Source organism: Neomonachus schauinslandi, chromosome 4 (assembly GCF_002201575.2).
Source record: "Neomonachus schauinslandi chromosome 4, ASM220157v2, whole genome shotgun sequence".
Classification (NCBI taxonomy): domain Eukaryota; kingdom Metazoa; phylum Chordata; class Mammalia; order Carnivora; family Phocidae; genus Neomonachus; species Neomonachus schauinslandi.
This window is the reverse complement of record NC_058406.1, coordinates 98,975,228-98,992,374: the sequence shown is the minus strand read 5'-3', so window position 1 is coordinate 98,992,374 and position 17,147 is coordinate 98,975,228. Positions and strand designations below refer to the sequence as shown.

Genomic DNA, 17,147 nt, shown 5'->3' with positions numbered 1-17,147 from the left:
AGTGGTAAGTATAGAAAATTTCTGTTATTTGGATTAATTAGAGCAGTCCAAGTCAATTACATCTCAATTATGGCACGTGTCTTTATCTATAAATGAGAAAGGAATAAAAATATTTATTTTAACAAACTGGATAAAAAATTTTCAAGAATACGCTCTACCTAATTCTCTTTAATGGAATCGTGAAAATTCTTCATAATTGGCACACTGACTACATACAAAGAGCTATAAGAAAGCTATTCTGCCCTTACTCATGTTCTTGGAGGAAAGTCTGTTTTATTCCTCTTTGCATCCTTGGAAAGTTTGTGGCCTAGTACAGAATCTTAATACATAGTCATTCTTACTGCTGAATTTGTCGACCAAGCCCATTTTCCAAGGATAGCGCAAAATGGTTGCATGGCTGAATTATCATTCACTCCAAATTCATGGGCCCAAATGAAAGATTATCCTTCATATGGTGTTCCGTGTCAGATTCATGTAAATTTAATTTACATACTAGCTTGCCAGGATCCCCTAATACATAATGGAGGGTTAAAAAAAAATGCGTGTGATAGTTTCTCTCTTGAAAGGTTTACTTTTCAGGCAGTCATGCGCCTGTGGGGCAAATGACATAAAAGACTGAAAATTCAGAGGAGATGCTCAGTGTAAGAAGGTGAGGTTGGAACTGTTTTCACTGGGGGGTAGAACTTGATTTAGTTTGAATGATGCTCAGAATTTTTATAGAAGGAATGGTGGGTTAAGAATGAAATAACAACTTAAAAGTCAATCAATAAATAAGTTTTGGAGGAAAATGATAGCATCTCAATTCATGCGTAGTCATTTAATAAAACAAGAGTTCGGAACCTTCTTGTAGCCTATAGACTAATATCCTTTTCTATGAAATAGTTTATCATTAGTGAGTGTACAGAGGGTAGAGATGGAAGGGCAGAGCTTCTTGGCTGATGCCAAATGTTTGATTCATTGCTCAGTACTTGGAGGATTTCAGAGAAGCTCTGCTGTACTAATTTGCATGCAATAAACTGAAGGAGAGTTGTCCTCCTAAGGAAACCCAGCCACAAAGATAAATTTTCACAAAGCGATGGTGTTTATGGTTGTCGGTCAGAGATCTGATTTCCAGAGAGGGCCATACCTGTGACCGGCTTCATTCATTCATCTCGTTCAATATCAATAAACGTGTATCTCATGCCTACTCTGGGTCAAGCACTGCCCTTGGCATGAGGACATAGAGATGAACAATTAGACACGTTCCTGTCTCTGAGGAGTTCATGGTCTGGTGAGAGACTGCTACAGGATACCCTAGCAAACAAATGAATAATGTAACTTCAGATTGCAAGAATCATCTCAAGGGAATTGTGAGTAATAGAATGATAGAGAGTGATTGGAGAATGAGAATGAGAACTCATTTCAATAGGGTTTTCTAAGAGGGCTGCTCTAAGGAGATGACACTTGAGCAAGGACACATGCGGACATCATCTCAGAATTTGCTTACTCCAACTTACACCGAGGGCAGCCATATCCTCACCGGAGGATGTGCTCTGTTGGTCTTGCATCAGCTGGGGCCAGGTATTTTTGTTCTTCCAAGGGCTTTGTAGCATTAATCCTTATTTGCTGAAACCTGGCTGCTGGCCTTCTGGGACTGGGGCCATTTAGAGACTCCTCAAATCTGAATCTGTCTTCTCTGTGGCCCCAATAAAGTCCTGTTTTCATGACTTCCTTGGTCGAGGATGAGAGTCATCCATCCCTTCTATCTGACTTTGTTAAAAGGTTAACACTAAGGATCAAACAATTAATTAATAGTAATCAGAGAAATTATGAACAACAATTAATTTTAAAAGTACTAAATATGTCTTGGTATTCTATAATTTTCTCAGAACTGTTCTATGTAATATGGAGATGTAGAAAATTTCCTACCGTCAAGAAGATGTCAGCTTAAGGGCGCCTGGGTGACTCGGTTAAGTGTCTGCCTTCAGCTTGGGCCATGATCCCAGAGTCCTGGGATAGAGTCCTGCATTGGGCTCCCTGCTCAGCGGGGAATCTGCTTCTCCCTCTCCCTCTGCCTGCCACTCTCCCTGCTTGTGCTCTCCCTGTCTGTCAAATAAATAAATAAATAAAATCTTTAAAAAAAAGATTTCAGCTTGGTTGAGAAGTCAAGATATGTGCATATGAAACAGTGAACAGTAAAAAGTATTACATTTGTGGTAATGAGCATATATTCTGTAAAATGTTAGAAGGAAACATTTTTATTGAGTTTTTATTATATGTTACACATTATGCAAGTTCATCCTTTAATCCTTGCAACTACCCTACAGAATTTGTATTTTAATCCCTATTTTATAGATGGGGAAATAGAAACTCACAGAGATGAGCAATGTGCACAAAATCACAGAGCTTATAAGTAACAAAGACAGGGCTCCAGCCCAGGTCTTTCCACGATTATGTTTTTCTAAAAATGAGATTCAAAAGGACTATAATAAAGAGAGAAGTGTTCATGGAGGAGGTCGAATTTGAATTGTTTGAAGAACTGGAAACCACGTAAAATGAAGAGAGCGGTATCTGGGTGTGAGTGTGGGAAGCAGCACAGTAAAGACAAATATTTTCTATATGGGGCAATGAGTTATGGCAGTGGGCAGTGGGGGGAGTATGTTCACTTTCTTAAGTCAAATCTCAAATCCCTTAAGTCAAATGTTCTCCCTCCTGCTCCTGGTACCATGACTCCGGATTTCATTTTCACACGTGAGATGTCCTAGCTCTGTAACTTGGGCAATTCAGGATTTCCTCCAGTGTCTCAGTGGGAGCCTTCATCCAGGCAAGGGCCAGTGGGGGCTGGGAGGTGATGGAAGAGTTGACTCCATCCCCCCAAACCCACCGGGGCCCCTAGGCACGGGCTCACTGCCACAGTCCCTGAGTCAGGCTCTGCACAGAGCCCCTTGCTTCTCCAGCTCAGGCATGCAGTGCCACGTGGGACTGTGAAAGGGGATCTTGCTGTTTAAGGCCGAGAAAACATTCATCATGTTTTCCTTCTTAGCTCATTTTACTGCTCATAGCACTCATCTTTTATGGGCCAGCCTAACGGCATTTCCCACTTCAGATGCTTCCTACTCACACTTTCAGCTTTTATGAGACTTTACTGTGGGCCCTGCAGAGGCACAGAAAACCAAAGAGGTTTTGAATCCTTTTTGGCATTTTCACCCAGGGAAGCTGAAGCGGACAAAGGGGACTGCCGAGGACGGCCAGGTCAACCCTCCAGCAGTTCTCATTCTAGAAGTTTCTGGACTCCACGAGGAGGATTTGTGGAGTTTCCCCTTCCTGCCACACTGCACATCCTTCCTCCACCCATGGGCAGGGAAAGCCCCTCCTAAGTTGTCTCTGGATAATGTAAGAGAGAAACCTTCAAATAGTAACATGTTACTGTTAATTTCTCACTCATCTTGCAATCCGACCTAGGCTTCCTGGTTAGGTGGCTGTCCTCCAAGCAGTGATCCCAGGAACCAGGCTCCTTTTAGGTTCTGCTATCTTCAACACATAACGTTTGGTACCTCTCCGTTCAGGTAGCAGATGGAGAAAGGTGGAAACTTGAACTTGGGAGATAAATCAGGCCTGGAACTGGTTACATGACTTCCTCCTGATTTTGTAGTTTGAACTCCTATGGCCACACCTACCTGCAGGAGAAGCTGGGAAATATACAGTCTAGGTGAGTGCCCAGGAAGAGAAGGAGACAGATTGGGTAGGCATCAGGGAGTCCCTGCAAGCCCCGCAACCAGTCTACACTTACTTTCTAAGATCTGTCTTTCCTGTAAACCCAGCTGGTAAAGGGAAGGCTAACTTCCAGTCCCAGCTTTTCGAATGTTTGGCAAAACTATCTGGAGCAGTTGAATTTACCCCACTAGAGGTCAGTTCCTCAGTAAGATGTATCTTTCAGTAGGAGTTCCTTCCCATTCTCCTAAAACATCTCGAGGATTTAACTACAAAACAAGAAATGTTTATCAAGTGCTTGTTACATGCCAGCAATATTATTATTATGGCCATATCGTAGGTAAGAGAAAAATTACAAAGGCCAACAATCTTGCACAAGGTCACACTCAGGCAGTCCCATTCAGAGTTTGCACTATTCATTAATATAAGTTAGTTAATTAGAGCTGGCTTCTTGTTTTTATATATATTTCCTTGGGCAAAATGCTGAGAATGCTATTGATAAGTCATTGTCCTTGAACCAAGAAAGCTTATAGTATAGAAGGAATCAGTTCTTAATTGGGTTTCATCCAGAAAGATCCCAAACATGACACTGTAGTGTTAAGTGCCTAACGATTAGTTTTTTTTAATTGTAATATAAGTGCCCAACAGTAAGCTTTTGATTGCTGTTTTTCAAAGACATCCATCTCCAAACATATTGCCCATTACACAACTAAATAAAGACCACCCTGCCCATGAAGTCCCCTGTTTTAGAAAAGCCCACTTGAGTGACCCTGCTCTCCTTTTCCAGTGCACTAATTACTGCTCTTATGTTTTAAATTCACCAATAAAGAGTGAACCCGAGAAACCCGAGGCACCCCACCTGCAGCCCCAGCTAGGCAGAGCCCCAGGTCAGCTCCATGTCTCTCGTGACCTCATTGTGTGGCTCTGGGGATGGCATGTACTCTCCAGGACCTGTGAAAAAACCTTGTTTTTTCAAAGTTCCCTGATGGTTGTTTCTGAGGTGTGCCTTGCAATCATAGTAAGAATCACAAGGGCTGGTCCAGCCACAAAATTGGCTCCAGTCAATCAGGGAGACGTCTGTGGGGGGTGGCCAAGAGGGGTAGGGGCTCAGGTGAGTGCCCCAATCATTCCTAGCATTACTATCAATAGTCTGAGACCAACACAAAGTGAACATGGATATATAAGCCATCTCTCTAGAGTGTCAGGATCACATTCTACTCAGCTTGTAGTTTTGCAGGTCTTCATACCCCAAAGTAGGAGCATGGAATGCCTTGTCGTGTAACGTTCTGTGGTATTCCCAGAGACCCAGTAAAATCTTCCCACATGGTTTCCAAACTAGGCTTCTGGAACTATTCTTTGTTTAACCCTGTGGCAGCACCAGATTTTGGCCTCAGAAGGCTACTGGTGATGCTTCTCAGAAAGGACGCTCACAAAGGGAAGCACCCAGTACCACAAGCCAACAAGCATCTCATGTTCCTTCCCCAGTCAGCTTTCTTTGCAGAGGAGAACTAGTTTAGCAATCCCATTATCCAGAAATGATTCCCAGAAACACCTAGGCAAATGGTCACAGGTTCCATATCCATAATCAGAGTATGCTGGTGTGCAGAGGATTTAATGTTTCATCAATAAAGTCTTTTTCTTACATGTTGGTTTTGTTTCTTTGCCATATGGACTTACATACATCTTATTAAGCTCTCCACACCCTGCCCTAACTTGGGCTCATTCTCCTGAAACGTGACCAGGGAAAGGCTTCTTTAACCATTCAGAATTAGAGGAGATTGAAGCTGTAGTAAAATAATCAGGGCGAAAGCCAGAGGATTCAGAATTGGAAAGACTCATTCTTCTACTCAAAGCATCAGGATGTAAGACTCCTTGAGACTTAAACACTTAGTGACATCCTTTATTATGTAGCTGAACAGAGATATCCTCAAGCAAACCGAAGTTGTTGAGATTGGCAAAGATTCTCTCTGGGGCTCCCAGTCTGTATCTAAGACAGCAGCATGCTTTTGTGGTGGCAGTGTGGCTGGGAAGTTGATACAGAGGGTTAAGGGTCCATAAGTCACATCAGACATTTTGGTTTGACAATGTCTATGAAGATCAGCAGAGCCTTTTGGGAAGATTTAAGGAAGATACTGTCAGAGATTATTGAACTATAGACCAAACTAAAGGACAATCCAGAGTGGCTGCTAAATTCCTTGTCTCTTATAAGGTGAAAGCATGGGGAAATTCAGCCATCTCCCTCAACATGGCCCTCCACAAGACCTGATAAATCAAATTACCCTTTGAGTGTTAAACTAGTTTTTCTGTAGTGACAACTTCAGTTGGATGTGTGTCCTTCTATTTGAATGTCAACACAAGCCATACTTAATGTATCATGACAAAGTAATACAACAAAAAGAGTTTCTGAAGTAGAATTAATTCATAGGCCTGGAAATAACCTTCACCCAAACTCATTCAATCAAACCTTCGACAATGGTTCATCAACATGAACAACTATTTTGTGCAGGACAGAGTGCTAGGTGTTTGTAATGTATATATAAATAAGAGCTAGTCCATACAATTTAGGAGCTCACAGCCCAGCGTGGAGACAGACCATAAACAGAAACAATTGTTGTAGTGAGGAAATGCTATGATAGAGATAAACATGGATGCTACGGGGGCACAGAAGAGAAGCAGTTGGGTCAATCCAGAGTTTGAGGAAGACTTCTTGGAGATGACAATGGGTGGTTAAAAGGAAGACTGCTTAGCACATAGGATAAGTGGAGGACTGATGATTGTAATCAGGGTGGCCTATAGTAATGTTCTAAGGAAATGCAGGTGCCCAGTGCTGCATGATACAGTATACATGTGGGATTCTGGGGAATTTCATATCAGAGGAAATGGCTCTGGAATGGTAGAAAATGACAACACATGGTCTAAGATTTGGAGTCCAAGGGAGTAGGCACCACTGGATATGTGGAAGCTCAGTTTGATGAAAAGCACTGGGTAGCTCAAAGAGTTACAAGAGGCAGTGTCATGGAGAAAAAGTAGGGCATACATCCTCTAACAATATCCTTTTTATCCATAATTATCCCAGAAAAAATTGTAGGAACCAAAGCAGAACTTCAACCCTTCTTGCATATCTGGAGAGCAATACCATGTCATCTTCACACCACAAACCTGATGACGTGAATGTGTGTAGACACTTAACCCACCATAGAAAAGCCAAGCACAGAATAAAAAGGTCACTTGTGGGAAGGTGTGAGATGTGTGGGGAAAGCCAAATCATAGAAGAGTTACCCATGCGAGGGCCAAGTCAAGCAAGATTCAACAGGGGCCGTCTTGCCTGTTCAGGCATTTCATAAGCCCACAGTCAAGAGTGCTAGCACGACCCAGAGATCCAAAATTATGAGTTATTTAACTTGGCCTCTAACATGACTAGCTCTTTTGTGACTTGGCTGTTCTTGGGGATGTCACACCTTGATTCTGTCGCACTTTACTGAAGAATATTTTTTTAGGTGCATTTTATACTTTCAATGACATAGTCCTTTCTTTTTAGGGAAATAATTAAAGAAGAACCAGCAGTAGGGGATTTATTCATTCCAGCTCATTATCTCAGAAAATGCTGCTTTGCAAAGAGTTGTACTGTAGGAGCATGAGCTTTAATGGGGTCACTGGTGCACACAAAACCATCCTTTTTCTCCCACTGCATTATGCAGTAGATCTGATCAGAACTAGGAGACATTAAGGAGGACATGGGAGGGTGGTAAAGTAACACTTAGACTTAAGTGAGGTGCATCAATTTTTGTTTTCAGCTCTCCCCAGTGGCCACCTCAAGAAACTTAGAGGATGGGATTTATAGGATTTTTAAGCCTGAGACCTTTCATTGGCTCCAAGGGAGTACAGATTTCACAGACTGTCCAAGCACAGAATGGAGTGCTGCTGTGATTAGAGGAGAGCAGGAAGCTGGCCTGAAGACAAGATCCAGAAATCTGGAACATTGAGAAATGAGCAGAGACTCTTGTAGAGCCTGGAGGCAGTGACTCTCCAGGAGTCTAGTCTTCTAACTCACTTTTATAGGTCAGGAGATGACAGAATGAAATGCACTCTTATTTGATTTTCATTGACTCCCCCCCTGGAAGCAGAGATTTTATTAGCATGTTTTGCTTCTAAAGAAGCTACAGTCTTTGGGCCATATCCAGTAGTTTCTTTTCTTTTTTTTCCTGCTACATGGAAGGCAGCACACAGGGAACATGTCCTAGGCATATTTTTAAAAGTCCTTGATTTGAGCCTTTGGTTTTATCATTTAGTAACTGTAAAATGGAGATCATAATCTATGTCCTAGGTTGTTAAGAGATAATATAATCAAACACCCTACTCTCAGTGAGGGCTATCTAACAGGCACTTGGTATATGCTAGTTGTGCTGGTGTTTGTCCATCTGTCTTCCTGATAGAAAATAACAGCATAGCAAAAATTGTCTCAAGAAAGACATGATTAGAGGAGAATGACTGCTTGCTCCATCAAGGCTGATTTGGGGAACTTTGAACCAATGTCAGACTTCAATGGTGGGAGCACCTGCCTCATCAACTGGGACAGCTAGGAGTGCTAGTTTGATGTGTCACTGGGTCATTCATGAGGATGAGCACAGCGTGAATGTGCTGAAAAGACCATAGATTCAAGTCCTAGTCCTGCCACTGGTCAACTATATGACAGTTTTCAGGCCTTTCTGTGCCTCAGTTTCCTGTCTTAAAAATAAAGTTGTGACAAGAGGTGGTTTTTAGGGTCTCTTCCATCTCTGATGCTCCTTGAAACATATCTGGGTCTTGTCTATGATTTTTGGTCAATCTTTGCAGTAGATTCTGTTTAAAGAAGTAGGTGAAAAGCAAGATCAGCAATAAGCTGACAGATTTCACTTGTGTAGAAAGTCAGACTTGAGAACTCGGGTATCTCCTCTTCACCAAGCACTTCTAAATGCTTCTTGATGAATTTTTACTGAAATATCTTTTCTTCTTTACAAAGAAGACATTTACCTTTAAGTGTTTAGTAGTGAAGATCCCTGGGTTTAGAGCCAGAACCCAGTTCCCTCCCTTGCTGGCACTGAGCTTCCCTGAACCTCAGTTTCTTTCCTTTATGAAATAGGAATAATGATGGCTCTTTTATGTATGAAATGGGAAGGACTCAATTACTTGGGTTTGAGTAGTGTTTATATATATATATATATATGATAGATAGATGATAGATATAATAGATAGATAGGCTCTCCTAGTAAGTTATAATATTCAAGTATAGGAGGAGCTTTTCTTTTCTATTCTTGATGGCACATAGCACAGTATTGGAGTCACATTAGGTGCTATATTAATTATGAATTGACTTCATGAGAATTAAATATATTCTTTACATAGTCACCTTTTTAACTTACAAAATTATTCTTGCTTGCTATAACAAAGTAAAATGCAACAGCATATTCAATAATTCATTTTTCTTGGCCTACTGTTGTTAATTGTTTGCTATGTATCTTTCTAAATTCTTTTCCTAAGACTCTTCAACCCACACACTCATATGTCTGCTCATACTAACACATACATTCACCTGGTTTTTATTTCCTTCTTTTCTTTTCTTCATCTGTTTTTAACACAATAGTGGTAAGACCATACATATTATTCTATAGACAGCTCTTTAAAACTAATTTATCCCATAACTGGCTGTATACTATTTCATTGGATGAAGGTACTATAATTTATATCCAATTCTTTCCAGATAAACATTTAGTTTGCTTCTATTTTATTTATTTAATTATTTTGCCAACACAAAAAATGCCAAAATAAAAATTTTAAATATATATTTTGGCCACTTGTAGGCATTAAATCTTAGCTAATCCTAGTTCTAGCCTTTACGGGTTGAGTCTGCTGGAAAATTAGGTTGGATTCCAAAGATAGACCTGGCTCTTAGCGACTTATCAAGGCTTCTTCAACTCTCTCATAATCCTCAAATGAGTAAGGCTTACTCAACAGCTGTCACCAGCCCCAGTTTCCTCATATGGCTCATCTTCGGGCTTCAGCAGACCTGACCATGAACACACTGAGTGCTGGCTCCAATAACCTCCCCCTCTTTTGCACAGATGCTCAGGCCCAGGGCAGGGCTCTGTCTCTAACCATACATAGACAATTTTAGCAACAGCTTGTCTGGCATCTGTTTCACCAGGTTCTTAATCTCAGCACCATTAGTAATTGACACCATAAATAAGATCACCGGTGAGTGCCTGGAATCTTGGGATGGGCCAGGAATTTGACCTGGAGATTCTGGGGGATACGACAAGAGCCTTCTTGTGGTAAATTAATATCTGTGGCAAAAAAAGGGTGACTCTAGCACATAGCTGAGTGGACACGCAGGTTTCCCATCCTGGAGGTACTCCATAAATAAGATAAAGTTTCCTGACCTATCTCTGGGATTATTTGTAGTCATGGTTTCAGCATGTGGTAGCAACAAGTTCTTTCTGTGACTAGGGGTGTGGGACTTCAGACTTCAGGCTTTAGGCCAGAGATTGCAAACTGCTGGTATTTTGTTCTTAAACATGTAAAATGCTAAATATTTAAAAAGTAATTTGCCAACATTTAAATATCGGGAGATTTTACATAAAAGTCTAGATTTTTGCTATCTCTTGGGAAAAAAGCAAAGGAAGATTTGGTAACATTGAGGTAGGAAGTAGGTGGGTATGCAGTAGGTCCGCCCTCTTCAGAAGGGTCATAAGCAAGTTCTTTATCTGGTCTGCTATACTGGTATTCGGGTCTATAACTTCTGGCCTCTGGCTTGGATGTGATGACATTTACAGCTCAGAAATTCTGTTGCTACCTATTGCTAAGAAGAAGAGCTAACTACTCACACAGTATAAATTTAGTGGCAAATGTCAAAGCTCCCGACTCTCAAATATTTCTTTTTTCATTTACCTAGAGGGCAAAAATGCCAACATTAAAATTCACCTGATGATAATTAACAACTAACATTTATCCTTACGGAACCATTATCCCCATCCTAGAGGTAAACTGAGGTCTGCAGAGGTTAAGTAAATGCCAAGGTAACAGAGGTAGTAGGTGGTAAAGTCAGTATTTGAACCCAGGCAGTCAGTCTCCAGAAGTTGTGCTGGGAATCCCTATACCTCACTTCATCAGTCCCTTCAAAAGATGAAAATACCTCCAGTTAAAGGGAGATTTGGAGTGCTCATCAGTGGATACCAAAGGATAGTTAGTTGACAACCATGTTTTTAGCTTATAAGTCCATGAGGGCATAGAATGGGCCTGAAGGAAGGTGGACGAGACAGTGAGAAGAATCTTCCATTTGCAGATTGGTCCTGTACAGAAAGAAGGGCATGGAAAGAGCCTTGATATTAGGAGGATGAGATTCCAAGAAAAATGTTGATATGAGAAAAAAGGACTTCTGATAAAGAGCAGAATACAAAAAGAGGAAGAAGAAGAAGATAGCAGGAGGAGAAGAATGAAGGGGGGGAAATCAGAGGGGGAGATGAACCATGAGAGACAATGGACTCTGAAAAACAAACTGAGGGTTCTAGAGGGGAGGGGGGTGGGAGGGTGGGTTAGCCTGGTGATGGGTATTAAAGAGGGCACGTTCTGCATGGAGCACTGGGTGTTATTCACAAACAATGATTCACGGAACACTACATCAAAAACTAATGATGTAATGTATGGTGATTAACATAACATAACAATAAAAAATTAAAAAAAAAAGCAGAATACATATCCTGAGGACCCAGAGGAACCAACATGATCCTCACCAACATGATCAAGGGAATTTTAGGTGAAATATGGGGGTGAGTTTGTGGTCAACATAAAGGTGGAAGTTGAAGCTGTGAAAAATGATAAAGCTCTTTTTGCTAGAACATTCTCAATTATTTGATGAATCTTAAAAGGTAAGTACAGACATGAGAGGGAGGAAAGCATATCAGTTTCTGACAAGTTCCCATTTTCCTCACCAAGGAGAGCTGTCTGAATATTGTGAAGTGCAGAAGAGTATAATTAAAAGGGAACTGAAGGCCAAGTGAGGAAGGAAGACAGAATGAGAGTCCCAGTGAGAAGGTAGGTATGGCTCAGTGGGAAGAACCTGAGCTGGGAATTAGACAGACTTGGGTTTGGCTCCTGACTCGGCCTGAATCTGGTTGTGTAACCTTGGTCAGCTTTCTTCTCTGAACTTCTGTTTTCATGGTTGGGATTAAATAAGGTATGTGTGTTAAATGCCTGGCACATGGCAGACCCTCAGCACATAGCTGAATGGATATGCAGGTTTCCTAGGCTGGAGGTGCTCCATAAGTAAGATAAAGTTTCCTGACCTGTCTCTGGGATTATTTGCAGTCATGGTTACAGTATTTGGTAGCTGTAAGAACTTTCTGAGACTAGGGAGGTGGGGCTTCAAACTTTGGTAAGTTCAATTCTTTAGATCCAGATGAATCACACACCCTGGTACTGGAAGAATTTACAGATGAGATGAAGCAACTGTCAATGGTAATGGTTAAGAAATCACAGATATTGAGATAAATCCTAGAAAAATTGGAGAAGGGCAAATGTCATTATTTTGAAAGGGGAGTTGGAAGAAAGAGGGTTTCAATGGTATACACTTGCTGTCTAACCCACGCAAAATTTTGTCATATGTTAATAAGAAGATGGTTTGAGAGAAAAGCAACAAGTGGTTTAGAAAAGACAACAGATGGTAGAAAAGACAGCAATGATTACCAGGAGTTAGCCAGGATTGTTAAGAAAAACATTATTCCGAATAAATACCATTTTAACTTTTTATCAAAATTACTAAACTGATTAGGAGAATGCTATGGATTAGATAATCACACTATTGATGTAATTTTTGACAAAGATTTCAAGATATTTTGTGCACAAGATGGTGCGACTTGGATTGAATGACAATACAGTCCAAGTGTGTAGAACTCAAACACTGTGAATAAATTGATTGCTCTCAGTTTTTGAGGGAATCCCCAGGGCCACACCACAGGGCTCTCTACTTGGCCTTCTCCTCACTGACATCTTCATCAGCAGTTTGGATGAAAATAGATTGCATGTCAGAAAAATTTGTAGTTCATATAAAAACTGAGGGAGGAAAATAATACAATGAATGAGAGAATCAAGATTCAAAAATAATTGCTAATCTTCAAAATGGGCCAATAATGAAAATCTGGAATTAAAATAAAAAACGTAAAGAAATTAAAAAAAAAAACTATATATAGATAGCCAGTCTTCAAAATGGACCAATAATGAAAATCAGCAAACTCATTAGAAGTGCTTATTTAGGAGACGGCGGGAGCTCTTTCGCCATGGCGGCCGGGCCGATCTCCGAGCGGAACCAGGATGCTACTGTCTACGTCGGGGGCCTGGACGAGAAGGTTAGCGAACCATTGCTGTGGGAGCTATTTCTCCAGGCAGGGCCAGTAGTCAACACCCACATGCCAAAGGATAGAGTCACAGGTCAGCACCAAGGCTATGGCTTTGTGGAATTCTTGAGTGAGGAAGATGCTGACTATGCCATTAAGATCATGAACATGATCAAACTCTATGGGAAACCAATACGGGTGAACAAAGCATCAGCTCACAACAAGAATCTGGACGTGGGGGCCAACATTTTCATTGGCAATCTAGACCCGGAGATTGATGAGAAGCTGCTTTATGATACTTTCAGCGCCTTTGGGGTCATCTTACAAACCCCGAAGATTATGCGGGACCCTGACACAGGCAACTCCAAAGGTTATGCCTTTATTAATTTCGCTTCCTTTGATGCTTCGGATGCAGCTATTGAGGCCATGAATGGGCAGTATCTCTGTAACCGCCCTATCACTGTGTCCTATGCCTTCAAGAAGGACTCCAAGGGTGAGCGCCATGGCTCAGCAGCTGAACGACTTCTGGCAGCCCAGAACCCACTCTCCCAGGCAGACCGCCCTCATCAGCTGTTTGCAGATGCACCCCCTCCACCCTCAGCCCCCAATCCTGTGGTGTCATCATTGGGGTCTGGGCTTCCTCCACCAGGCATGCCTCCTCCTGGGTCCTTCCCACCCCCAGTGCCGCCTCCTGGAGCCCTTCCACCTGGGATACCCCCAGCCATGCCCCCACCACCTATGCCTCCTGGGGCTGGAGGACATGGCCCACCATCAGCAGGAACCCCAGGGGCTGGACATCCTGGACATGGACACTCACATCCTCACCCATTCCCACCGGGTGGGATGCCCCATCCAGGGATGTCTCAGATGCAGCTGGCCCACCATGGCCCTCATGGCTTAGGACACCCCCATGCTGGGCCCCCAGGCTCTGGGGGGCAGCCACCACCCCGACCGCCACCCGGAATGCCTCATCCTGGACCTCCTCCAATGGGCATGCCCCCTCGAGGGCCTCCGTTTGGATCTCCCATGGGTCACCCAGGTCCTATGCCTCCACATGGGATGCGTGGAACTCCTCCACTGATGCCTCCTCATGGATACACTGGGCCTCCACGACCCCCACCCTATGGCTACCAGTGGGGGCCCCTCCCTCCACCCCGGCCTACCCCCCGGCCTCCAGTTCCCCCTCGTGGCCCACTTCGAGGCCCTCTTCCTCAGTAATTTCTCGTTCTCTTGCCTCCTGTTCTATCTTCCCAATATCTTTTGAATTCCTTGGACCAATCAGAGTTGCTGTAGCTCCCTATGGCTAAGGCACTAATCCCTCTCAGGCCTTTTTTTTTCCCCTTAAGTGTAATGTTTTTCACAGGAGGTTTTATTTTTTTTCTGTGTTGGTCCTAAGTGTTTTACAAATGCACAGAGAAAATAAAACTAAACTCCTTGTTTATTCTTCGTGTTGTTTTCCCTGGCAGAGTAACTTCTCTCTTTTCTCTAGGAAGAGAGAGGTCAGTATGTTGGGAGAGGAATGGTAAGGTAGGAGTGAGGATGCTTAATTGCATTTTTTTTAAAAAAGATTTTTTCATTTATTTGACAGAGAGAGACACAGCGAGAGAGGGAACACAAGCAGGGGGAGTGGGAGAGGGAGAAGCGGCTTCCCGTGGAGCAGGGAGCCTGATGTGGGCCTCGATCCCAGGACCCTGGGATCATGACCTGAGCTGAAGGTAGACGCTTGACGACTGAGCCACCCAGGCGCCCCTGCTTATTGCATTTTTAAAAGGCTATGTTTACTTTATAAGCTGAGATCCAGTAGCCGTGACAAGGTGATTGTGACCATGATGCGAGGACAAAAGTGAAGTTCCTGGAGATAGTGCTGGCAAAGATAGGAGGTAACGTGCACAAAGCCACCTGTCGCAGAACTGTATGTAATGACAGTAGGCTGGAACAACTCTCCTGTCTGTTGGTAAGGAACTGGTTGAACAAACTGGTAAATCTACATAGCAGCAATAAAAAGTGAGGAAAGACTATGTACTGTTATGGAGAGCTCTCCAGCATACATCAAGTGAAGAAAGTACCAGAACAGAATGTGTATATGCTACCTCATCCAAGAGGTGGTACGTCATCTATACATTTGTATTTTAAAAATAGATAAACCAAAGATGAAAAAAAAAAAAAAAAAAAGAAGTGCTTATTTATTTTTACTTTTAAATTCCCAAATTTTCAGTTCTTCAAAGTACAAGATGAGGGAAAACTATGTTGAAAGAAGCAACATGCAAAAAAAAAAAAACCCAAAACAAAACACATTTGTTTTTCTTTTCAGAGTTGTTGACTGGAATTTCAACATAAGTCGAAGTATGTTGTGACTCCTCAAGTAGTAGATTCAATTTCAGGCTGACGTGACTAGATCAAGGGAGATAAGATGTTGGACTACAGTCAGACTATGTCTGCGGCAGGAGTAATTACAGAAGTAGTAGTGATGGAGGTATTACTAGTGGTGATGGTAGCTAATACTTTCTCTATATCTGGCACTGTGATTTTTGCATGAATGGATTAACCTAATATACATAGCAGTATTAGGCAAATGGCCAAAATAACTCTAAAATCTTAGTGACTTAATATAATAAAATTTCATTCTTGCCTATGTCTCACAGGGACAAGGGGAGGGAAGGGGGTGAGGGGATGCAGTCATTCAGAGATTCAAGTTCTTTCTATCTTATGGCCTCCCATCCTCTTAGTCCTTGCAATTACCCTCATTCAGGAGGCAGATGGAAAAAGCAAAGGAAGATCACACACAAGAAATTTTTTTGTGGGGGAAGAGAATATCTAAAAGTGGTATGTATCACTTCTGCCCATTTTCCATTGCCTGGAACTCAGTCACATGGCCTTGCCTAACTGCAAGGAAGACTGGAACATGTACTCTAGCTCTGTGCCCAGGAGGATGAACAGAACACAGATACTGGCAAGCACTAACAGTCTGGATTATTTCTTTAAATATTCGACACACCTATGAAGTAGATACTACTATTAACCTCATTTTAATTTAATTTAATTTTTTAAAAAGATTTTACTTATTTATTTGACAGAGAGAGTGAGAGAGCACAAGCAGGGGGAGCAGCAGAGAGAGAGGGAGAAGCAGGCTCCCTGCTTAGCAGGGAGCCTGAAGCGGGACTCGATCCCAGGACCCTGAGATCATGACCTGAGCCAAAGGCAGACGCTCAACCGACTGAGCCACCCCATCGCCCCTAACCTCATTTTAAAGAAGAAACAGATTCAGTGGTGACACCGGTCAGATCTGTGTATTATTCTTAAAGAAGAATAATGGCAAGTTACATATTTCAAAAAAATGGGACCAACCTCTTTTTTTTGGAGTTTTTAAATTATGTTATGTTAATCACCATACATTACATCATTAGTTTTTGATGTAGGGTTCCATGATTCATTGTTTGTGTATAATACCCAGTGCCCCATACAGTACGTGCCCTCCTTAATACCCATCACCAGGCTAACCCATCCTCCCACCCTTCTCCCCTCTAGAACCCTCAGTTTGTTTTTCAGAGTCCATCAGGACCAACCTCTTTATAGATGTCATGTGAGTTTGACAGAATTGTTTATGTATAATTTGGAAAGGAGAGGGCAAATGGATACTAGGATAAATATCTTCAAATAGTTGAAGAGTTAATTTGGACTTGAAGTAGAATAAATGATTTTTTAGAAGTTGGACTCATTCTATAAAGCCATGATTCCTGACATTATGAAGAGCTCTCTGTCCCTGGAGAGTTCCCGTGGAGGCAGAAGGTATAACTTTGAAGAATATTGTTGAAGTGACTCCCAGATTGGGTAGAAACTTTGGTTCTTATGATTTTGTGGGGGAAAAAAGGACATTATGCTTATTTAAAATTTTTGCCATGGGCCTCCACTTTCTCACACGGCATCATGGATGCAAACAGGTTCCTACAAATTTACCAAGCAAACACAGTAAAATTTCTTTAATTTTGTTAACCGAGGAGGGTGTGTAGGTGTGAAGTTCTGGGGGTGGTGGTGAAGAGGAAGTAGGATATAAGAGCGCTGGTCTGAACTAGGTATTAAGAATGAATAAAATAG

At 42.0% G+C, this 17,147-nt stretch overlaps 1 protein-coding gene across 1 annotated transcript; it reads left to right on the top strand.

The window, feature by feature from the left end:
- The first annotated feature begins 12,982 nt into the window (after positions 1 to 12,982).
- Positions 12,983 to 14,567, top strand: LOC110580494 (splicing factor 3B subunit 4-like). The gene has a single exon (XM_044914113.1). It carries the CDS (start codon positions 12,999 to 13,001, stop codon positions 14,271 to 14,273), a length of 1,275 nt encoding a protein of 424 aa, XP_044770048.1. The 5' UTR covers positions 12,983 to 12,998; the 3' UTR covers positions 14,274 to 14,567.
- Positions 14,568 to 17,147: the final 2,580 nt, after the last annotated feature.

Coding starts and splice junctions, on each gene's coding strand:
- LOC110580494 (XM_044914113.1), top strand. CDS start 12,999: ATGGCGGCCGGGCCGATCTCCGAGCGGAACCAGGATGCTACTGTCTAC.